A 24124-nucleotide genomic window follows, 5' to 3' on the forward strand; every position below is an offset into this window, starting at 1 on the left:
ATAATAATGAACGTGGGTCTTACAAAATCTTTGCCTTGTTTGCTTCACTTAGAAACCGGAGTTCGGCTGCTTGGCTGATGTCTTCTATTTTCTTGCACTTTCTGGATTTTGCAATAGACTGAGGGCTCTGTGCTTCTGTTTCAATTCCATGTGTCTGTGCTAATAGTCTGCTGCGGGTAGGAAATCAGGTTTGCATAGGTTTTTGTGCAACAGACATATAAACTGTAGTATTTCAACAGCATACACTGGAGGCATTGTGGGGCTGCCAACAGCGTCTCTCTATAAATGCTGTCTCATTGCTAGTCACAATAACCAATTGTCTCCTCTATTTTTATTAGGAGACAGGTTATTTCTTACTCTGATGGCTTCTTCCCCTACCAGATGCTGTTTCAAATTTTCACAAAGGCAAACTCCTGCAAGGCATTCCTTTCCCAGATTAGGTATGTCTTTGTTGTACTGACTGTGGTGCAAACACCTACCCGCTCTTCCTGTTCCAAGAGCAAGGCTCCCACCCCAGTTACAACTTCAGCAGACATTCAGGGATTTGTATTTCAGCAGTAGATTCAAGGTAAGTGCGGACGTAGTTACCGCTCTATCACATTGCATGTTTCAAGGTCATCTGAAAAACTTGGAAGAAGCTAAGCCAGTTTACAACTGCTAATAGTCTTTGAACTAAATTAATATTTCAGGTGTGGGCATGTTACCATGATGCCTTTAAATGTTTAGTGAGGTCAAGTGTTTCAGGAATACTAAGACAGTTTCATTTTGGTTTTAGTTTACCCTTAGGTCTGTTTTCATGACCTCTTAGCTGAGAGCTGAGCTTTTGGTCATGACCTCTCGTAGCTTCTGTCCTATTTCATTTGTGTCCATACAGCAGTATCACTACCATGACAGTGAACCTTGCCAACATGTCTAGCGTACATGGTGCTATTTGGGATCAATCTTGCAGCAGTTGACCCCCACCAACTATCACTCAGTGTGTGTTTTGAGCCTGCCCACCCCATGGGTCTCAGGACACAGTGAGAGAGATGCTTTCCTGAGCTCCCAATGCTTGCCATGATCAGTTGCTGGGACCAAGAAGTGCTTCTTTGTCTGTAGCAAGTAAATAATTCTGCCCCCTTATGTAGTGAACTTGCTTGGATCTATGTGAGGAAGAACCTTGTGTGTCTTCTGAGCAGTGACCATGCTGCTTACCTGCCTTCTGAACTCCTGCTTTATACAGAAGCTTCCCCTCATCTCCTGCCTCCTATCAATTAATTGCTCTCTTCTTTTCTCCCGTTTTTTTTTCCTGAGTATTCTGTGAGGCAGGTGCTATATAGATGAATCTTTCTGAGCTATTTCCTAATATAGCTTTCCCACCCTTCAAACTCTCTTCACCAGCTTTGCTGCAAGGAAGCTGCAGTGCATTGTCTGCTCTGTGTAGGCTACTCATTCTACTTGTCTTAGGCATGCTGTGAGAAGGTTCAGGAGCCCCTGCTTTAATTGAAAGGAACATCTTCTAACCTGTGCCACCAGAAGCTTCAGTCTGCATGCTTTTTCTCTTGGGATTCATATAATAATTTTCCTTGTCCTGGTGCCGTTACAGTCATGTTACCAAGGATGTATAATGTGGCTTTTCTGAGTTGTGACTGCTGTTTGGTGTCGCACCAAACGGAGGCAGCCTTGCAGATTGAGTGACACCCACTTTCTGTTTGGCATTTGACTTAGTGTTTGTGTGTTGTTTCTGTCTTTGCACCAGACAGCTTGTCCACCTGGGATATTCATGCGAAGAAAGCCTTGGTGTACCCTGTGTATGAGCAGCTCTGTGATAATGCCTCTTCAGGGTTGTCTTAGAGCACATGGAGCATGACGTAAATGTCTATATGTTGAAGTAATGTGAGGCTCTCCTGCTCCATGCTGCGGAAGTCCCATGTCTAGTACAGGTACTCCAGGACAGGTACTCCACACCGAGGTCATGCGCTACCTCGTGAGGCACCAGCTCCCTGCGCATAAGCCCTCACCCAACTCTGATCTTCACAAACCATGTGGGCCTTGTTGTTTGCCACTTTCTGCCAATTTAAAGTCATAGAAATTCACTCTGAGACGCTAAGGCTCACGGTCTCCCACAGCTATGGTACTTTCTGTACATCTCTGATTGGATTTTTCTTGTCACAGCCATTATGTGTGACCCAATTTGCAGAACGGTCACCTCTGCAATTTTTTCCTTCTGCTACACCCATAAACCTTCCTTCTGTACTCTTTCTCTCCTCTGCTACAGTTGTGTCTGCTCCCTGAAGAGTATCCACTGTTTTCTTTTCCTTCTAGAGTTAATTTTTAAGCTACTCTAGAACACATTGAGTCGGACAAGTGCAAACACCGGCACACAGGAACCGGGGAGATCACATAGCTGAGGGCAGGGAATGGAAGGGCTACTTTTAATGACACCTTGCCACTAGCTAGCTTAGCTGCCATGCCAGGCTGTACCCACTTTGGGATCCAACCAAAGTCAATATATGGAGCATGACCTTTTATATATATTTACATGGATAGCAAACCACTGCAGCTGTGATAGATCTTTTCTTTTTCTGTAGTGTTTTCAATTTCTGATCCTTTGTATCTATAGGAACGGAGTTATATCTTGCACAGCACTCAGGCAGAGAAAGTCAAGGCGATACAGCTTCAGTGCTATGTCTTTTTCCCCTCCATGATCTTGATAATGTTAGCAGCCTTCAAAGTGCTACTACCAGGAGTTTCTACACAGTATCTGATAAGCACGGGTCGTGCCTGCATTGCATCTTAGCTGCTCAGATCAAAATGCAGTTTAAAACAGACTTTCTCCCTGATTATTGATGTGTGCCCTTGCATTGCTATAAGGGGGAACCTACATCTTTAATCCCTGCTAGACCATGTACCAGGGCAGCCTCAGACTCTCTATATCCTAGCTGTCCTGATGTTGGGTGTCTTAAGGGGGAATGCTGTGTTGACTTGTCTGCCTCTGCCAGCCATGGGCCCTTCGTGCGAGCCCAGTGGTGCAGCTGAGATGGGCGCGCTGCGCCTGCCTGCATGGAGACGAGCCTGATGGCTCCTCGGCACCTCCTGCAAAGGAGGATGAGTTGTCCTTCAAATGGGGCTGAAAAAGGTATTGCTGCTAGGCTGCCTTATGCGAGATGCTGTGAATCAAATCCCGGGGTTAGCGGTACGGTGTGAAGACAACGAAGAGCAAAAAAACCTTTTTGTTTTTATAAAAATCAGCACTATAAAGAATTTTATCTTACCAGAACGGGGGGAGGAAGGAACATGGTGTCCCACTGGTGAGGAAAATTACCAAACCTCACCAAAAGACAGGTCTGTTACCTGACTGTAAAGAACTGATGTTGCAAGATGATTTCTGCAGATATGCTGTCTGAATATTTAGTTCTATATTACTAGTTTCAAAATAAAGTTCCATGATGTTGGGTAATCAAATACACAGGAAATCTTCTGTGCAAAGTAATTTACTGAGTCATAAAACCTATGATATTTCAGACTTCTCGAAGTGTAAAAGAATATAGTATCTAGTCCATTAAACTTGCATTGAAAAAAATTTCCATTATAGGGGAAGCCTAGCAGTTGCTTTTATTCACAGTTTATTCAACTTGAACTACTGTTCATCAACACTTTCCTTTAAATTGCTGAGAAGATGTAGCTATTCATCTGTTTCTTTATGTTTTCCAGCAGCAATGCAGAGATTGCACGCAAACTGGAATTAAGCCTTTTAACAAATCCAAAACATGCTGTGACTAGTGGAAATTGGTGGGAAAAGCTATCTTAAAAACCCACCAACAAGCTTTGTCAAAACTAACGTGATATCTGGGCACAGCTGTTGATATGGTAACTGTTGATTTCCTCTTCAGCTAAGGGCTGTTCCAAGGAATAGTGTCAAGAATCGCTCTCTGTTGCACCCAAAATCTTCTTGAATTGGTAGGGCACTGAATTTGTCATGCTGAAGGGCAAGATCTCCACATATAACATGAAGAACTGGCAATTTTAAGTGTGAGAGGAGTTTGGACTGGAGTTTAAGCTCAGGGCCTATATTTCAGGTGCAGTATAAATGTACTCACAGTAAAATAATCCCCCTCCTACCCATCTAACCTTACAGCTCTTTCCTTAATGTAAGGCAGCTTCTTTAAAAATGCTGCTGTGCTGCCTGCAACACTTCTGCAGTGATGCAACGTATATAAAACTTAAATGAAAAATGTTGATACTGAAACTGTATCTTAATTACGAAGAACAAGTTTTTAATGGATATTATGATGCTGTTATGTGAAAAGATCTACTTCTTGTACATCTTCCCTTTCTCCCTTTTAACCAGTGCTGTATCTTGTCGTGACTGCTAAACTCACTACAATGTCTCCTGTTTTTCAGAAACTGAGAGTTATTTCCTTGTGGCAATTCTGTCTTCCTTGTCCCTGTAGCACTCAGTAGTGGTTGAACTTCCCGAAGCCGGGAAGGCTTTGGTTTAACGTCAGCCATTGATCACAACAGAGGCTAACTGAGTGAAATGTAATGGCCTGTAAAATACAGGTCATGGGTGATGACGTGCAAGTCCTTTTTTAGCTTTGAACTCTATAAACCCTGTGGAAACCTGAGGCCTCTCTCCTCTCCCACTCCTGGGCTCAGCTTTGTAAAGATGCAGAAGGATGGGGGAAATAAATAAACCAAAACCAGCACCCTCGCCCCCTCAGAAAGGTTATTTCATTGAAAACTGAACTGATCATGGTTCCTGTGCTTGGTTTGTCACTACAAATCACACCTTTGAGGGTCTCTCTTTGGCAGGCTGGGCCCTGGGGCCATGCACACGTGTGAACCAGCCCCTGAGGGCAAAGCAAGTCACAGAAAAGCCTTCTGCAGGGCAGATGCTCCCCAGGGGCTAGTGCAGTGGCAACAGCCACTGCAGCTTTTAATTTTCAAATGAGGCCTGTCGCCTGAGCACATGCATGCTTGCCTGCACGCCTGTGCGGTGGTTTCACCTATGAGGAGCAGCTGAGGGAACTGGGGTTGTTTAGTCTGGAGAAAAGGAGTCTGAGGGGAGACCTTATCACTCTATACGACTACCTGAAAGGAGGTTGTAGTGAGGAGGGTGTCAGTCTCTTCTCCCACATAACAAGTGATAGGATGAGAGGAAACGCCCTCAAGTTGCACCAGGGGAGGTTTAGATTGAATATCAGGAAAAATTTCTTCACCGAAAGGGTTATCAAGCATTGGAACATGCTGCCCAGGGAAGTAGTGGAGTCACCATCCCTGGAGGTGTTTAAAAGACGTGTAGCTGTGGTGCTTAGCGACATGGTTTAGTGGTGGACTTGGCAGTGCTAGGTTAACAGTTAGACTTGATGATCTTAAAGGTCCTTTCCAACCAAAACAGTTCCATGACTCTTTCATGCGCAGCGGCAGAAACAGCGCGAGGCTGGGGGCGCGCCGCCGCTAGGTGGCGCCGCAGTGCCCCACCCCGCGCGAGCGGCGTTGGGGTGGGGGGAAGGAGGGGGCGGTGTGATGAGGCGGAGCATGCGCAGTGGGCGCGCCTCGCCCGGGCCGTTCGCCTCCGCCTCTTGCGTGCGCTGCCGCTCCCCCTCCTCCTCACGGCGGCGGCGCCGCCACTACAGCGAGCGGGAGGAGGAGGAAGGGAGAGAGGGAGGCAGGTCCGGCGGCCCTCTCGGGTACCCCCAGCGGCGAGGCGGGCGAGGGGAAACATGGCGACGCTGGTAGGCGAGCCGCAGCCCTTTCCCGTCGCTGCCCTGACGGCGGCAACGGCCGGGGTGGGCGGTGGCGGCGGCGGCAGCGGGTCGCTGGCTTTGCAGGCGCCGCTGAACCGCGGTCTGGAGCGGGCGCTGGAGGAGGCGGCGCACTCCGGGGGGCTCAACCTGAGCGGCAGGAAGCTGAAGGAGTTCCCGCGCAGCGCCGCCGCCCTCAGCCACGATCTCTCCGATACGGTGCGGGCAGGTGAGGCCAGGCGAAGAACCGGGGGAGCGGAGGGGAGGGGACGGCCGGCGCCGGTATATGCCTGGCGGAGCGGGGAGGCGTGGGGGAAGGTTTTAATCGTCGGGGGGACCCACCTTCGCCCCCCTCTCCCTACCCCTCAGGCATCCTAGTGCCCACCAACCTCCCTGTGAGGAAGACACCCACTCCCCACCCTTTCACTCAATCTTCGTGATATGAGGCGTTCGCCCTCCCCTGGGCCCGTCCCCACACGGAAACCGAGCCCTCTCCCAGCTCTGCTTGGACCCTGTGCTTTATTTTTTTCGTTCCCCCTCCGCCTTGCTGTATGAGGTAGGTGTTTGCTCCCATATGGCTGGATAGTTGCACACCCCCCTTCCATCCCTCCCTCCCCCTGTATTTGGTGAGGCAGAGCTGGCTTTCCCGTGGCACACTGGGGGAGTGTGTGTGTGGGGGCGAATTCTTGCTTGCACCTGTCTTTTTCTCCCTCTGGGGAATGTGCATCTTTGTGCCACTCTTCCCTGACCACTGAGGTCTAAGGTGGCAGCCAGCCCACCTTTGAATCAGTTTTGTGAGGAATGCATATGCGTGCCAGATTGGATACCTGCTCCCTCTGTCCTGTTGCTTGTAGGTGGACCCACCTGGCATGGAGGGGGTGCGTATCTGTATGTAGTCACATTAGGACACTCATGTGCCTCTGAACATCTCACCTGTTTGCACGCCACAGGTGGAGACATGTCTGTAGGAACAGTTTTGCTCTGCAGCTACTCCAGGGAGCATGCTGCCTTTCACAAATGCCACTTGTCTGATACTGGGGTTGACATCCACCCTTGTATCCTTACAGTCATGTAGCCATAGTTCCAGCTCTGTATGCAATGCAATCTTCCGAGGCAAATGTAGAGTGAAATCTCTTATCTTCACAGGCACTGAACATATTTTGTGGTGGGGGACACCATCATTGCATAAATCTGCAGAGGGTACAGGCCTGACAACCCTGCAGGCAGGAGTGGTGAGGGGAGGTGTATCCAGCCTGCGTTTACCTTGCCCTCACACCCTCCTTCCAACATGAAAAAAGGCACACTTGTTTCTCACTTAGAGAGGCAGACCCCTGCAAAGGGTCATATCTGTTTTCCTGCCCCGGTTTGTGCCAGGGTTGGAAACTAGCCCATTCTTTACAAAGTGTCACTAGGTAGAACAGTACAAACCCACACCAGAAGGATATATCAGTATATTCCTAAGATCTTTAGTGTACCGCCTCTGCATGCCCTTTTGTGTCCCCATTTGCCTGCTGAAAATAGTTGTGTTGTAACAGCAAAGGAGCAGACAAGTAGTCACTTGTTCTTGTCCCACAAGACAGCAGGTGCTATACCTGCATGCAAACATGTGATAGCATGAACCTAAATTCTCAACTACTCCTGCACATGAGGGTATTTATGCCTCCCTGTTTGTGGAGACATATGTGCTGACTGCAAACTTGTATCTATCCCAGCTGTAAGGAACAGACTAATGTCTCATGTATGGTAGATGTCATATGTAATTGTTATTTAGCTCTGTCACTTGTTTGCTGTTGCTGAATGGATTTCACAGCAGTCTGTATGAACTCCTATGTCATCATATCAATAAAAGAGAAATATGAAGGAAATTTGATGAATGAAGCTACCATGAATTGGTAGCATGAATTGCCATGCTAACCATTAACCAACTCAGTAACAGATGTGATAGTGAAAGGGATAAGCCATGATAGTGGAACTGTATGCAGTTAGAAGAATGACTTTCATCTTGTCTCCCCAAGCAAGATGTTATATCTCTTTTCTCTAATAAAAGTTGTAGTCTAATGAAAACATTCTGTGATGTGAGAGAAGTAGTTGGGAAATCCAGAAGATGAGCTTGTTTGGTTTGACCTAATATTGATCCAAACTGTTGGAAAACAAAATTATGTACTGGAAAAAAGTTCTTTGATTGGCAGTGATTACATGTTAGTATTTGTGTATTGTGTATGTTCTGTACAAGCATGAGCTGTGTGTTGGATGTATACGTAGTACATGCTTGTTACATACTTACTTGTTCTAGTAAGTTTTCTATTCAGAGGAAAGCTCGGGAAAAAAGTAATCTTTACCTTCAAGCATTACTGTGCTTTTGTCAGAGTTTACATTGAAGATATTCAATATGAAATTAAATGTACCATGGGATTTTCATTCTCTTTTTTGTTTGGTATAAACAGCAGTGTAGAGCAGCCCATATCTCAGTCTTGTAACAACACCAGCCCTTTTTTCATTGTCCCCTTTTAAGAGAACCATGTGTTAATCTATAGTTACTTTATATTTTTGTTTGTAACTGTAGCATGCTGTAACTGTTTAATGGAAATTGTTTGCCTTGTGAGTTAAGTGGTATGTTGATATATTTCTGAAAAATCTGTGTTCCTTTTCACTTGTTACATTACATAAGTAGAATATATAAACAGAAAGACACTTGGCTTAAGCCCAGATTTCTGAAGCTCCTGGGGCAAACTCCTGATGGGAATTTTCTCTCTCACTTCCTCTCCATAAATGTACATAGTGTAAAACCAGTACTTTCTTATGCTGCTTGGAATATGTCCTTGAAATGAGTGACTTTTACTTTTGGATTTGATGTGCTGACATGTATCTGAAGCCCTGAAACTTTGGTGTTTGGGGTAGGGGTGGCCTTTCCCTGTTTAAACTTTTTTTGCTAAAGAGGGCCAATCTCACTGAAAAGTAAAGACAGTCCTTGGTTTAGAGAAGACTAGTCTGGGACTTTGAGTTTAGAGATCTGAGGAGCAGGGGATTTCCAGAAAACTGAAACCAAGTCTGCATCTTGACAGTGATTTAGCATTAGATGCTGACAGTATTTTTGGATTCAGAACATGATGGTCTACGGCTACTCTCAAAGAAAATATTATCAAGCTTGTTTTCTAGAAAAGTTCTGAGTGCTTTCAGTAGGTCTGAGGAAGACAGAAGTGTTGAACTTCAAATTCTCCATTCGTGCATTTATTTTTTCCTCAAGTTAGAAGTCAGATTTTATATAGCAATTGATAAACTTATGAAAGGGACATCACTTGGTTGCCTTTAATAGCTGAATGATTTGACTTTTCTAGTTCTTACTGCAGTTACATTCCGTAGTAACTGTAAAGGCTTAACTATACTTGTCACTTTCTATTTGTGCAGCTTCTTGGTATGTTTTTTCTTTTGTGACATGATAGGACATTTCTTCCTCAGTTTTTTAAAGTTTTGCTCCAGAGCTGAGTGACCTGGTCAGATGAACTTTCAGGCAGTACCTTTGCACACAGAAGGGAGTTTGCATGGTGCACAGTACTGTTAGAAGAAAATAAAACCTCTATGTAAAGTATCTTGAGTTTAGTCAGATGTTTTAAACCACATCAGTGTGGACGCATTGCAAAAACCATTTCAAAAATAATAAATGCTATTCTTATCACTTTTATTACAGGCTGGGTTAAGCAGAAGACAGTGGCACAGTAATCACATAGTTCTTAAGTAATAGTGTGTAATTACATGCCTCAAAACCACTGGGAATGCTGGAAGCATGTTAGTTTATAAAAGAGGAGGAAAAAGCCCCAAAGCTGTTACTTAAATGTGTTACCATGGCTGCCTGTATCACTTCAACCTCTTTCTGTAGGCTCTGGCTGTATTTCTGAAGACAGGTACTCTGAACCTTTTCTGGTGAATGAATACCTGTTTCATCCATTTCTATTGTGTGAGTTAGGTACACGAGGAAGGATTACTTGCTGCTGCTCATGATGACATGGGAGAAAAGCAAATATATTTTTTAAACAGGTGTTAGATTGTTTGAAAAGAAATAGGAATTAAAGTATTTGAGTGCTAGTTTGGACATTATGAAATTCTGTAAGGAATATGTATTTGATTTTTTGTGCTTTAGGATGCTCCCAAGGCAAAAGAGGTTCTACCTGCTGTTTTTTAAAATATTTATAAACGGACTATACTCTCCAGACAATGCTGTGCTGAAGACATCTTAGCCTGCTTGGCAGCATCTTTGAAATAGTTGTTTGGACTGTATAGCTATGTGTTTGTTTTCAAGATGGTCCAAAAATCACAGTAGCACCTGAACAAATTTTAGTTTTGGAGGCACTTTAGCTTGAATTTTGACATCTAAGTGCTTCCTGTGGGATCAAGTAAAGGAAAAAAAAAAAGTAACAAATTTACAAGTGTTCTTCCATCACAGTTAAGTCCAGGAATGCATTTGTTTGTACCCAACAGCTGGAAGTTGTTTCTGCTTGTCTGTCTTAAAGATTTATTTCCTGTTTTGAGGATTAATACTGGTTCAGGTGAAATATGTTCCTTTCAGTCCTCGTTGCTAATAAAAAAAAAAAAATTCTTATTTCCCAATTTTTTTTTAAGTAACTGTGTATATTAGATTGCCATAATTCATTCTCACTGATTTTGTCCAACTCCTTTGTTAACATAATTCTTTCTTCACTTCTAGGAATTCTTCTGGTTATAAGAGTAGATGTGCAGTTGGTTCCACTTATTATAAATGCAGGTTGTACTGGGTAGGATGTCACAAATACAGAATAGTTTGTTTGTGCTACTGCACACTTGCATGAACCAAAAATGACTGCCAAACAGACTCTTCTTTAGAATTTGGTTATTATTTGGTCACTGGGGAAGAAAAGAGATTTATACATCCCTCTCCTTTTAGGGAATTCTCTCTGATGATTACTGCTTTGAATAGGTTATAATGCATCATCTTGAATTCATATTTTGATTATGTTGTGGGTTTTTTTGGATGAGGCTTCTTGAGAACCTTTTGTTTTGCTCATTTTATCCAAACTCAGATAAATAAAATTAACATATTTAATTATAAATCTGAAAAAAAGAATAAAACTGTTTTTCTTTATGGTCAATAGTCCTTTCCTACAGCCTTTGTGTGTTTATTTGAAAACTTCTAACCTTACTTATTGTCTCTTACACAGATAATATCCTAAGTGTATTAGGAGAGGGAGAGAGGAGGAAGTATGTTTGTTTATTCTCACAAACGAATTGAATATTGCCCGGCAGCCAGAACATATGGGATGTAACTCTCTTTTGAGATTACTATATAATATGTCTTTACATCAAGGCTAAAAAATGAAAATAAATCCATTTTGTATTCATTATTATGTATCCAACAGTATAAATGCAATTCAGACTGTAACTTCATAATGTCATCTGTCTGGACATCTCTGTATTAACATATTCTAGTTTCTTTTTTGTTTTCTGATGATCAATGCTTTGTGAAAGTGCTTTATCAAACTAAACTAATTTTTTAGAAGCATAGACATGCTTAGCAACTTATAAATGCAGAATACCTTTTAAAGCCCTTTGGCCTTTTTTTCTTTTTCTTCCCCAAGTCTGAGTATGCCCTTGCTTGTGGGTCATATAAACATCAAGGCTATTGACTCCTGTTGAAAAGAGTCTATTAGTTCTTTTGCTGTGTAGAGTCTAGTCAGTTGTGCTTTTGAAAGTTACCTCTTTTGTCTGGAGATTTATGCCCCCATAGCTGAAATGGAGTCAGTGACTTTGCAGGTGCTGTTAGGCTTTTCTCAACACAAAATAAAGTGAATTAGCTCAGAGTGCCTTTTGTTGCATGAAACAAATTAGCGGTACTCAATTGCCTGGTTACTGCTTCAGAATGTGGCTTCAGCAGATTAATGGCTCTCTACGATTGACTCCGTGTGTGTGTGTCCATCTCCTTCCTCAGTGTGTTTTTTTTGACTAGCGCAAGGGCTTAAGAGGTAGGAGAGATGACAGCCTAGAAATCACATGAGAGGAGGGAGAGTGAAACCTCTAATTTTCAGCAGAGTAATCTCAGCTGTTTATTGAGTCATCACCCTTAAAGCTAACTTCCAGTTTAGGGTGTCTGTTTTTTAAACAGCTCTACCTAGAATTAACAAAGCCATGGTTGGCCATACTGTGCACGTAAAAGGATGAAGAATGCTTTTGTAGAAATGTTGTCACTTTGTGTGCCCTTGGCCCATCTGCTTTGGAAAAGACTAACTCAGAGCTCCAGAAGTGGTATTATGGTAGCAAAGGTGCTACAGATTCCTTTTCAGATGCTTCTATTGGAAAAAGTTTGTTTTTTCAAAATCTTCTTGTTTTTGAAGATCCACCTGCATGTGATCACAGGCCTTGTGGGAGGTAGAAACCAAATATTCCTACATGGTTTGTGTGTCTCCTTTTCTTCCTTCCCCTGGCCTGTCTTTTGTGTTCTTGGCACAGATGATGTCTTGGTTTAGACATCTGTAAAACAGAAGAAACAGACTGAATCTTAATACAGTTACTATAAGTAGCGTTTTGAAAACACTAAATACTTTTGTGAGGGGAAGAGACCAGGGCAGAATTGACTATGACAAAGTGGAATGATTATTTGCCCAGTAGAACTGTGACTTGGAAGAAGGGGTCAAATGCCAATGTAATATAGGTTTGAACAAGAGAATGGATAGAAAGAAGATACTATTCAAAGGCAGAAGGCAAAGTGTCGTACAAACTGAGTGGAAATTTATGAAGTACTGAATGAACATATGTGAAGTGAAAGAAGAGAAAGGATCATAAGCAGGGAGGTGAGCTATACATTCTTGGTTGAGTGTAATGGCTTGGGATACTTTTCTGGTATCTGTAAAACTGAGGAAAATGGATTTCTGGAGCAGTTACATTAATAATGATTAGAATTTTGTGAACAGAGAATTAGGAAAACATGGAGAAAACTAACTAACATACATAACATTTACAGTCTTTGTGCTACAAATAATAGTATAAAATTCATACTTTAAAAGATTAACTGTTGAATTTAAGTTTGGGAAGCTTAGCATCTGTTTGCTTGCAGAAAGAAGAGCCAGTGACTTTTTTTGCTGCTTACAGAATTGCAAGAGCAACCAAGATGGAGGGAGTGATGGTTTGTGTATCAGAATGACCATTCTAGGAAGAAGGAGTAACTTCCTCAAGCCACAGACTGTTCATTCTGCCTGCCATGTTCTTGCTGGCTCTGTTAGTAACATCTACTAGATTTGTGAACATACCCAATACACAATTAAAATCAGTATAATTTAAATGGCACTTCTGAAACCAGAGAGGTATTCTTAACATGTTCTATTGAGACTAGAATGATGAAAATAGCATGCCCATTTATTGTTCTCTCCTGTGTAAAATTGAAAGAGCCAGAAATGTTATCACCATATTCAGTATACAGATCACTGTCAAAAGTGGAAATGGGTGTTATGTTTCTTGACTTATGACTGCTCTCTGCTGACCATGTTTTGCAAGGTGTAATACACACATCAGAGTAGTTCTTTGGAAAAGTACTGAGGAGTTAAGCTTCTGGAGGAATAAATACTTCCCGCTAAATTTGTGGGTAGATGTCTCTCTGTGGGAGGAGTTCAGTTCTAAAATTCTAACACTTCTCCCTGGCCTCTTTCCCGCAAGGGTGTCTTGCTGGCCAGCTTGTCTTTTCATCCCTTTATTTCCTTGTATGGTGCAGAACACCATAATATCTGTAAACCTCCTAACTATTTAAAAATAGAAATAACAATAACAGACTTTCATCCTTCTATCCCAGTCTGTAGGAGAAATATTTTTAAAGGAAAAAAAAAAGTCAAAACTTGTGAGTGAGACGATGATCTTGGGAGAGCCAAATGAGGGTTAGATTTGCATTTAATTTGGAGCCTGAGGTTTGCACTCACTTTTGAAGCTGCATGAAATGTTTCATGTTCAGCTGAGCTTGTGGGAATTCTGACTCCTTTAGTTAAAAGCTAGCTGATAATTTAATGATGCCAATGTGAGGTTGCCCTTCTAGGTGTGGTTAGAGAAGTTACTGGAAGTAGCTGGAGGTTTTGAATATCAGAAAAGAGTTCTTGAATTTATGTTTTTGAGAAGCAGAACAAGATCAAAACAGCTAAGCACCATGTTAAGTGATCTGTGCTGCTGAATGGATAAGGTTTTTACATTGTTTTTCTGTAGCTGGGTAATTTTGTTCCTTGGTATAAGTTGCAGTAATTGTAATACTGAGTCTGGAGGATGTGAACTTGTACAGGTGGTTTTCTTGGTTTGGAAATAATCTTTGTAGAATGGAGGGAATTACTTGTAATGATCAAATACAAAAATATGTTGGAGGATATGTGTTGTCTGTTACCTTTTCTGTTTTTCAATAGATTAATTTATTAAAATACACCAACTGCTTGCCTATATAAATTACAAATGTTGTAAAGATTACCAATGTTTTGTGTCTCCCTGCAAATGTTTCTGCACTTTTATTGGTAATCCTTCCTTTTTGAAGTGGATGTTGCCAATACCAATTAGACTTGAAACACCTACTTCCAAAAGAACTTCCAAAAGTACAGTACTGTAAAATGCAAGATTGGTAACAGATTTAACTTCTAGTTTTTGGATTTAACTATATAGACTAGTTAGGTATTTTCTACTAATGCAGCCCTGTAAATACTCCTTTCTGGTAGAAGGAGACACTTCTGGGACAGCTGGCATTAATATGTGGGTGCAGGATTTAAGGTAAATATTTTTTTAATTAAAGAAACTAAATTCAGTAAAAAAAATCTTGGAAGTATATTTAAACATGGCATGTGCCTTGATTTCTTTATACTGTAGGTTATAATATAAAGTATGTTTCAAAAATAGCAAAGTAACTACAAATGACAGTTTCACTTTGATTTATCATGTGTATACAGACATGTCAGGTTTTTTTAACATCTGAAGTCTATATCTTTGGTTGCGTTATTTGTAGTGGCATCACTCCTTTGAGGCACTACATTAGACAGGCAAAAAGTAAAAATGAAAAAAATCAGATGAGAAATAAAAAGCGTCCACATTTAAACACTAAGAGAAAAGCATGAATGACAAGTTGAATCTGTTGTTTGGTGAACAGAAGGAAACAGGTTCATAAAGATAAATTGGTGATCACTGAAACTGATGGAGAAGCTTTGGAAAATGGGCAAGAAATGGGGTAGGAAAAGAAAATTGAATCAGAGATTAATCCAAGGAAAGAAGTGGAGCAGAATACATCGTTGGATGAGGCTTACAGGAAGTAAGGCAAGATAGCCAAAATACAAATACAACAGTTCATGTGTAGTAAGAACCTTGTCTCAGGATTTAAAGATAGTGAAATTGCTATCATGGTAAGCAAAGTTATTAAAATGACTCTTTTTTTTTTTGGTTTGAACTTTTTATAAATTTAGTGACAGGAGAAATAGGGGTTAAAACTATGAAATACTTGACAGGTTGTACCATTGCCATCGTTCTGTTACTGTATTTTGAGAATAGCGAGGCCTAGCTGAATTTATTCAGTTCAGTCTTTTAAGGCATGGCAAGTGTAGAAACAACAAAGTTGTCTGTTTATTCAGTGGGGAGGGAGGAAGAATGTAGTGTAATTTTTATGTTATATAATTAAAAAATACAGTGATGAAGATTTCTGGGATGGGATTTCTAGTCAAAGATGAAAGGAGCCTTCTCAGCAGTTGTGGAGGGGTGAGGGGAAGATGCCCTGGTTATTAAACAGCAGCTGTGATTGATTAAGGGGAGAAGCTTAAACACAGGTTTCCCCATGCTTGTTGTATGTTGTGTTGCTAGGGTTTATTTGTAAATTTTTTTTTTTTGAGTTCATCTCAGTTCAAGAAAACTGTCTTTGCCTTCCACTATGTACGATGTCGTTTCCCTACTCGGTAAGTTTTGCCTGCGATCCCTGTTCCAAGATTTGAATTTCAGTCTGGCTGAATGCCTGCTCTTTGCCTGTGTTTCGTTTACCAGGCAGTTCAGATTGCTTTGTGTTAGTGACTTGTTTTTTTCTTACCCACACACGTCTTGTCACTTGCAAGTTTTACCAGAGGTGATATTTTTCCCTGCTTAGTAGTATTTTTGAAGAAAATGTATGAGCAAGAATTTGTTTGTGGGGTCCATCTAAAATGTTTTATTTTGTCTTATTTTAAGACCTATCAGTACCAGTACGTAGTTTGTATACAACATCAATGTACTTTGTCATTGTGTGTAGTTCTTAATTATTTTTAATCTCTCATGAGCAGATGACAGTTTCTTAGTCAAAATGTGCAGAAACTAATAGAGTGCTTTACCAAATTATAGCTGTATTGTAATGGATGTTTCCATTAATCATCTGAACTTTCAAATTTGATGGAAAACTATCACGTTAGTTTGACAATGTGTAGTTTCATTCGTTATTTTTATGAGGTCTTGGGGGAGGTGAAAGAGGCTGCTGAGTCTGAAATTGCTTGTTTTTCTTTAAAAAAATTGGCACATTTCTCCATCTTTGGAACTGCCCTCTTTTTTTTCCCATATGTCTGTTCAAATACAATGTGAAAAGTGAGGGTGGTCTATGGCAAGCTCTTCAAAGAAAATCTTTGATGCAAGTGGTATAGATTGTATGATTTGAATGAAAAGATGAGCTAATATAAAATACCCAATAACTTGAATTTGCTAACATTTTTGTAAGGGAACTTAGAGGTAGGACATCCACTCTCTTGGTATATTCTTTTGTATCATGTTATTGCAGCTATTACTGCTATGTTAAAGTATGCTGTGCGTAACTGACATTCAGCCAACCAATCAGGAACTAAGGGTGCAGAAAGTAGTCTTTTGAATTTCTTGTATTTTGATTAATTTAGAAGCCTTTTATGTAATTATATTGAGTGTTAATATAATGACTTCGAGCTGATTTCTAGTTTTAGTTGGTCCTAGCATAGACCTTGTTCTTGGTTTCTGTTATAAATTACCTTGCAAACTTTGCTCTTCTCAGTGAGTTATTTCATTCTCTATAATGATGCAGGTTATCCCTGGCTTTACAGATTGGAGAAACTGAGGAACAGAAATTTTGAATGGCTTAATTCAGATCTCAGAACAGATCAAGGGCAAAACTGTGAAAGGAATCCAGCTTGGGTTCTCTGGCTTTTCTTTTTACATCTCAATCAAGACAGTGTAAGATCTGGAAGAATGGAGGTTGAAGCATTTGAATTGAAGCTTTGTTCTGGAAGATGTTGGGATAGTAGTAAAGATGTAAACCTTGAAGCTTTCATTATGGTCTTAAGCCCTGGGAGTGATTTTAAATGTATTAACACAGTGCAGAAACGAAGAGCTCAGTTTACAGTAGTGTCTGGCACAGAACCATGATAGTACAGTTCAGAAATATTCAGTCTCTAAAAGAATATGACTATAGATTTGCAATCAGTTAAGAATCAGGTAATATGAAAGAGTGTTAACTGTACAAAAAAATCAGTATTTTGGCAAGACGTGCTCTACTCCCTCTGTCAGTTTTCATATCTTTGTACATTTGGCTTCCTAGAGAACTGAAAAGGTTATTTTTGGCCTAGTGCCTAAGGCTAAAAATGGCTTCTGGAATCTTACAGCTCAGTTTGGTGTTGAACAGCTCTGTGCGGTAGTAACATAACTGCAGTAATTGTTAGTCTCACTGAAGCATTTTAGTTATGCACTTAAATGTTAAGCTGTGGGAGATTTGGCCATGTGATCCTTCCAACATCCAGTTTATCAGAAAAATTTAAGCCATGTTTATCTATGAAGCAATGGTAGCTTGAAAAAAAGAGGCTTTTCTACAACTGTTCATTAAAGTACTTGTAAGTATGTAAGAGTAAGAATGGGTGTAAAGTTTAGCTTTTACAGGGAAAGGCTCTCAAATGAAGAAATAAATAATGATATTGCTATGGGAATAGTAAAGCACAAGCGTTGCAGTTGAGACTCTACATGTGGGGAATAGAATGAGTTTATGAAGTTACCTTATACTTCTATCCAGTATAGTAGGATTTACCTTTAAAAGTGAAAAAAACCCTCCAAACTCCCTGCAAGAAACAAGTACAGCAGTTACTATATGTGAATGTGTGCTTATAATAAATGTAGGGTTCTTAAATGATTTCTGACTAGTTTGGCTGATTACACAACCAGGAGTTTGGAATAGTCAGGAAAATAATGAGGGGCTAACTATTTAAATCTGAAAAATCTTACACCAATAAAAGGTCTGAAAAGGAGGAGAGTTATGAAAAAGCTGGGTATTGCTTTCCTATACATTTCTCCCAAATCTCTTAGCTTTTTCTCAGTTTTTTTCTATTGGAACAAGTGGGAATAATGCCTAGTGCTGCATAAAAGTAAAGCTTTTCTGACTGTAAGTATTCTCCTGCTTGTAATTGATTCAGCTTGGAAAAAAAAACGAGGTATCTTTTGTGCTCAGTCTTAGTGCCTTTACATTATGTCATTGTGTGTGTATAAAATAGATTAAAGGCATTATATTAAAAAAAAGGTTTCACCTGCTCTGCTTTATGCGTGATACGGGTCTGATTTTTCATGTGTTTCTAAATCCTTCCTTGATGCATGAAATTGGAATAGCGTGAGGATAGGCCAATCAAGATGTGTGAAAGAAGTCGGGACATAGGGAGAAATATATTACTTTATTGGTAATTATTATGATTAAGTTACTAAATTAAGGCTATGTGAACATAACCACTATATATCTTTCCTGTGGAATAGTATAATTAAATCCATGGGAAGCAGTGTTACAAAAAAGAAAACGGTAGCAAGCAATAAGCTGTTAGGGTTTTTTTGCTTTATTAACAGAAGCTGCTTTCATTTACAGGAATTTCTCTAATACTTCAAGAATATTTAGTCACTTCTGTCGTACTTTACCAGATGTATCTCACCTTGTTTCATGCTACTGTTTTCATTCTGGGGCTAGTGGACTGTACTTGTTGAAGCATGGAATGATTGATATGTCTTAATACTAAAAGAGACTTTTATGTTGATACAGTTTGACCCTCTGCCTAATACTGGCCATAAATTTCCCTTAGTCTTTGTATCTAGATCAGAAATTTAAGGCTCATATGTACTGTCTAAATTTTAAAGTACGCCAGTGAGAATAGTGTGATTAACTATGCATTTTCTTTGGAAATAAATAAAAGAAATTACACATACTATTTTCTATTTTAGCTTCAGCTCCTGATCATTTGTTCTTTTTTTCTTTAACTACTAGATCAGCTAATCCACTGTATCAGACATCACTCTTGTGCAGTGGTTTATAAATTAATTTTTACCTTTCTCTTTAATAAACTAAGAGCTTTGATTAATGAGGGATAATTCCTGTTACTCTAATTTAAGATGCTACTGCAGTTGTCCATCTAGCTTCCTGCTGAAAGAAACTGCCCATCTACCTAGGGTGACAAGACTAAACGGTGATGAAGGTGGAGTTGAACTAACAGGACAGGCTCTGAATTGCAGTGTTGAGGAGCTGGCACATGATTCCACCTGCTGCCCATGTTCTAGGGAAGATAACCACCAACAGAGGAGTGGGGAGCAGAGCAGAGGCTGCAGATGTCTTACATTGCTGTAGTGGATGTTGGAAGGGCTTGTGAGTCAGTCCTAAACAGACAGACCTTTGGTGTTCTTCTGTGAAATATGATTCCAGATCCCAAATCTTGTAATTTCATGAAACCTCATAGGTTTTTGGAGTGCTTTAACCTTTTTATTGTTTTTCACTTATGTGCTGGTTTTGGCTGGGGTAGAGTTAATTTTCTTCATAGTAGCTTGTATGAGGCTGTTTTGGATTTGTGCTGAAAACAATGTTGATAACACAGGGATGTTTTTGTTATTACTGAGCAGTGCTTACACAGAGCCAAGGCCTTTTTTACTTCTCACACCACCCCACCAGCGAGTAGGCTGGGGGTGCACAAGAAGTTGGGAGGGGACACAGCTGGGACAGCTGACCCCAGCTGACCAAAGGGATGTTCCACACCACATGGCATCATGCTCAGCATATAAAGCTGGGGGAAGAAGAAGGAAGGGGGGGGCGGGACACGTTTGGAGTTATGGTGTTTGTCTTCACAAGTAACTTACGTGTGACAGAGCCCTGCTTTCCTGGAGATGGCTGAACACCTGCCTGCCCATGGGAAGCAGTGAAGGAGTTCCTTGTTTTGCTTTGCTTATATGCGCAGCTTTTGCTTTCCCTATTAAACTGTCTTTATCTCAACCCACGAGTTTTCTCACCTTTACTCTTCCGATTCTCTCCCCCATCCCACTGAGGGGGAGTGAGCGAGCGGCTTGCTTGCTGGCTGGGGTTAACCCATGACAACTTAGTTATTAACTCAACAACTGGACACAGCAATTTGTGAGGTGCTTTGCAAATACTATCAGTGGGGTAGTGTGTGTTCACTTTATTTATCAATAATTGCTGTTAATACACCCAACTTTCATGATAGTCATTTGTGCCTTAGAGTCAGTGGGAGCTCGTGATTGTCATCCCTGCAAGCTTACGCTATCACTTCCCAAGACTATGATTGCATTCTTCCATGTTGTATTTTTAAGTTTTCGTATGACAGGGTTAAATATGAGCTTGATTGTGTCTAATCTACCATGTGCTCCAGGCCCTCATGTATCTATAGCTTGTCCTTGCTGTTACTTGCAGCACCATTAACACCAATCACTTGCAGATTTTATCAGCAATGGCTTTGTATTCTAGGGGGGAAATTCTGGAAAATCTTGACTGATGTTGAGTTGTGAAGAAATACATCTAAAAATTTTCACATATGATATGCTTAACGACTTTCTTGAGGATGTTGTTCAGTTTCTCTGAGTAGATGTCAGATTAATACCCTACAGCCAAATCAAAAAGGCTGTTATAGTAGACAGTATATTCACATGAGATTGTAGCATATGATTTGTGTCACTAGTGTACAAGTTTTAGCTTCTGATGGTGTTTTTTAAAGATATCAAAGTATTTTTTTTCCTTGCAATAATTTTACACTTGTGGCTCCTTTGATGTTTTGCTATATGAATTAGCGACATAAAAATGAAGGTTATTTCTAATGTTGAAGAAGGTTTTAAATCAAATACAGGAAAAGTTGCTTTTTAATTAAGAATTCCTCCTTGAGTATCCATTCTAGAACAGATTGCCTGACAGTTCTGTTTATAGAAACAGGATGTTTTGGTTTTATGAAATGTGGATTTCTTGGGAACTCATTTTGAGAAAGTGCTTGTCTGCCTCCACCCTTGGTGGAATGCAGATGACATCAGTTTTTTTTATGTACTGGTGCTACAGCCAGTACGTAAAGACCTGCTTTAGAAGTGTCAGTGACATAAAAGGAACTGCATTCTAAGCAGTCTTGGTGATATTCATGTCCAGGTGATCATATCTAAGGCAATAAAAATAGAGTAGTATGTGATTTGGATTTTTACCTATACCATTTTAAATATTCTAAATGACTGCAGTGTAGGTTTCACTTTAGATCATTTTGTGATCTTTCTAAAACATACCCCTTCAGTTGCCTTTTTTGGATGGCAAAGCTGTGTTGTTCATGTCTTTTGGATCTCTTAGCTGTGGTTTTCTCTCACTTGCGGTAATTTTGGTTCAACTGGCATTTGGTTTTAGTGGTAACTTTCCCCTTTGGAAACATTTGGTTAAGATCTAATTACAACTTCACAAAAACAGCTTCTTTAAACAGAATATTTGTTTGTAAATAAAAAGGCAAGTATCAGTTAAAATATGCAGTTAATTTAATAAAAGCCTTATTCTGACTTTGTATCTAGATTTTATGGGATCATAGAATAACTCAGGATGGAAGGGACCCCTGGATGTCCTCTAGTCCAACCACCTGTGCGAAGCAGGGTTAAGTATGAACGTGTTCAATCTGCTCTTGCCAGCTGAAGCATATTTCATTTAGCTGAGGCATTCCCAAGTATCTTAAACTCCCAGGTATTCTTGTTGTGAATTCCCAACATTTTCTTGCTGAAAGAATACCCAAGGTGATTAAATTTTGTTTACAACCTTGCTTTGCATCTATGCAAAATATACTACTTGGACACCTTTTGTCTGCTGACATATTTACCTATAAACCTACTTGTGGAGTTTTGCTCCAGTTCTGTATTGACATAAATTCTAACATACTTTGCATCTATTACCAAATGCAGACTCTCATTGTTGGTCTGTCTAGGGAATACTGACGCATTTAAAGCATTTTGGAAGTGCTTTTCCAACACTTCAAAGAGAATGTCGTGGTCTTGGTTATCGTTTTAAACCCTATTCTGGGTACATTGAGGTTTTTGCATTCAAAAGATGTTCAGGAGGAACCTGTAGCACTCAAGACTGAAATGCTTAGTAAGAATATTAGGAGACACAGGTTTGTTTAGGCTGAGATAGTGTGGTTTTTTTTTTTCTTTAAGTTCTGATGGCAACTGTAGAATGCCTGTGTTTAAAATTGTTAAGCTTTTTAAATGGTATGGCAGTAAATTTTACGTATTTGTTCTGGGTTAACTCCAGTAGGCAGCTAAGCCCCACACAGCTGCTCACTCACTCCTCCCCTGTGGGATGGAGAAGAGAATTGGAAGGGTAAAAGTGTGAAAACTCATGGATTGAGATAAAAACAGTTTAATAGGTAGAGAAAAAACTGCACATGCAAGCAAAGCCAAACAATTTGTGAGGTTTTTTTCTTTGGCAATTTGGTGCGCAAATGCAGGTAGGGTGAAAGGTAGGCATAACTGAAGTTATTGGCAAAATCCCTTCTGACTTATGTAGGTGGGATTTTCCCTGTTCTGAATTTCTAAAACAAATGATACTGTATAGGACTAGGTTATAGCAGTGTAAGGTAGCTTACTGTCTTCTTTTATCTGCATAAACCTCAGCATAGGTTTATTCAACATATTTTCTTGGCAAGGTCTCCTGTCATGCTGCTGCATTTAGCCTGTTGTCAGCATCTGAGTTTAGTTAGTTCAAAATTGAGTTTCAGTATGTCTGTGTCACTGTGACTGTAGTAGTATAGGAGTCTGTATATAATGTGACTTTGCCATTACAGCTTTTGAAAGATAGTTATTGTTGCTCATTAGCTAGTGTGTATGGTCTTGCATGTTATGACTTGGTTTTAATTCTTACTTTCAGACTGATTTGGGGAAACTAGTGCTATGTCAGCAGTAATGTAAATAACAAAATGTTAGGAGAATTTGTTCTTACATTCCAGTATCTGAATGTTAGAAAATTATCTTCTGATATTTATATTAGCTGCAATATATTTTCATTGTATGCAGTGTCACTGCTATATAACTTCATTAAATACAGTTTTAATATGTGAAAGTTCTCCTCCCCTCCTCCCCAGTTAGAGGAACAGAGTATATGATAGACAACAAATACTTGTTTTCCTTGGGTTTCTTCTCTTTAAGTTTCTTTAGCAAATCACCAGAAACTGTATCTGTTAAAAGCAAGACAGTTAAAACCTGTTTTCTGGATTTAATCAGATCAAAATCTGTAGGATAACTCATCTGTGGCAAGATGATACCAGACTACTTCTATGATTCAGTCATATATTAGTGTAAAATGGTTTAGGTAATGAAATACATGGAGGGCTGTTCTATTCAGCATCACTATTGTTATGTGGGATTTTATTTCTTTTTTTGTATGATATTATTAGCTTGAAGAGCAGTAACTTATTTAATCAAGTGGTGTCTTAGAATGTAATTCTCACAAATCTCTCTTTCATTAATTGAATTTTTCATTCTGAAATGTGGCTACCAATATGTTTTCTACCTCATAAAATATTAATGCAACATTTAACAGTATTCCTAATATTTTATTTATTCCCATAATACTTACCCATCAAGGGCTATAAACTTTCTGAATGGTAGATTTCAACTAATGAGAACCTTCATGTTATAACTGGAGAAGTTGATGAGGAATGGAACAGGCAGCAGGTATGTGCTTAGGGACATGGTTTAGTGGTGGGCTTGGCAGTGCTAGCTTAGCAGTTGGACTTGATGATCTTAAAGGTCCTTTCCAACCAAAATGATTCTATGATTTTGTGTTGGGAGGTGACAGATTTCTAAATAATGTTTAAATAATATTAGGCCTCTGAGTGCAAAGTTTTTAGTGTTTTCTGTTAGCCTTTATGGCTAAAGAATTAGAAACAAGGAATAACTGTGGTATTTTAGGCCACTGGCAAAAGAGTAGCAAATAGAGTTATGGTTTTATTGTCTTAACTGTATTGAATGGTTTTGAACATGGGTATGATTAAATCTCCTTTAACTGTCTCTTGTATTGTCCTCATAAATATGGTAAGCTGTAAGTTTTAAAGAAAAAGGAAGTACAGTGAGGATAGTAGTTTAGTTTATATCCTACTATACTGCATTTATACAGTTCAGTAGCATGTAAG

General features: G+C 39.9%; 1 protein-coding gene across 3 annotated transcripts in view; it reads left to right on the top strand.

Moving 5' to 3' along the window:
- The first annotated feature begins 5558 nt into the window (after positions 1 to 5558).
- Positions 5559 to 24124, top strand: part of LRCH1 (leucine rich repeats and calponin homology domain containing 1) — a 134948-nt gene continuing 116382 nt past the window's right edge. For all 3 annotated transcript variants that reach the window (XR_011050293.1, XM_068424951.1, XM_068424950.1), the window contains exon 1: positions 5559 to 5955. Coding sequence is in view for 2 of the 3 variants with exons in the window: in XM_068424951.1 (XP_068281052.1) it covers positions 5706 to 5955 (250 nt within the window). In the remaining variant the exon portion in view is untranslated. The remainder of the gene's footprint in view (positions 5956 to 24124) is intronic.

Source organism: Nyctibius grandis, chromosome 2 (genome assembly GCF_013368605.1).
Source record: "Nyctibius grandis isolate bNycGra1 chromosome 2, bNycGra1.pri, whole genome shotgun sequence".
NCBI classification, from domain to species: domain Eukaryota; kingdom Metazoa; phylum Chordata; class Aves; order Nyctibiiformes; family Nyctibiidae; genus Nyctibius; species Nyctibius grandis.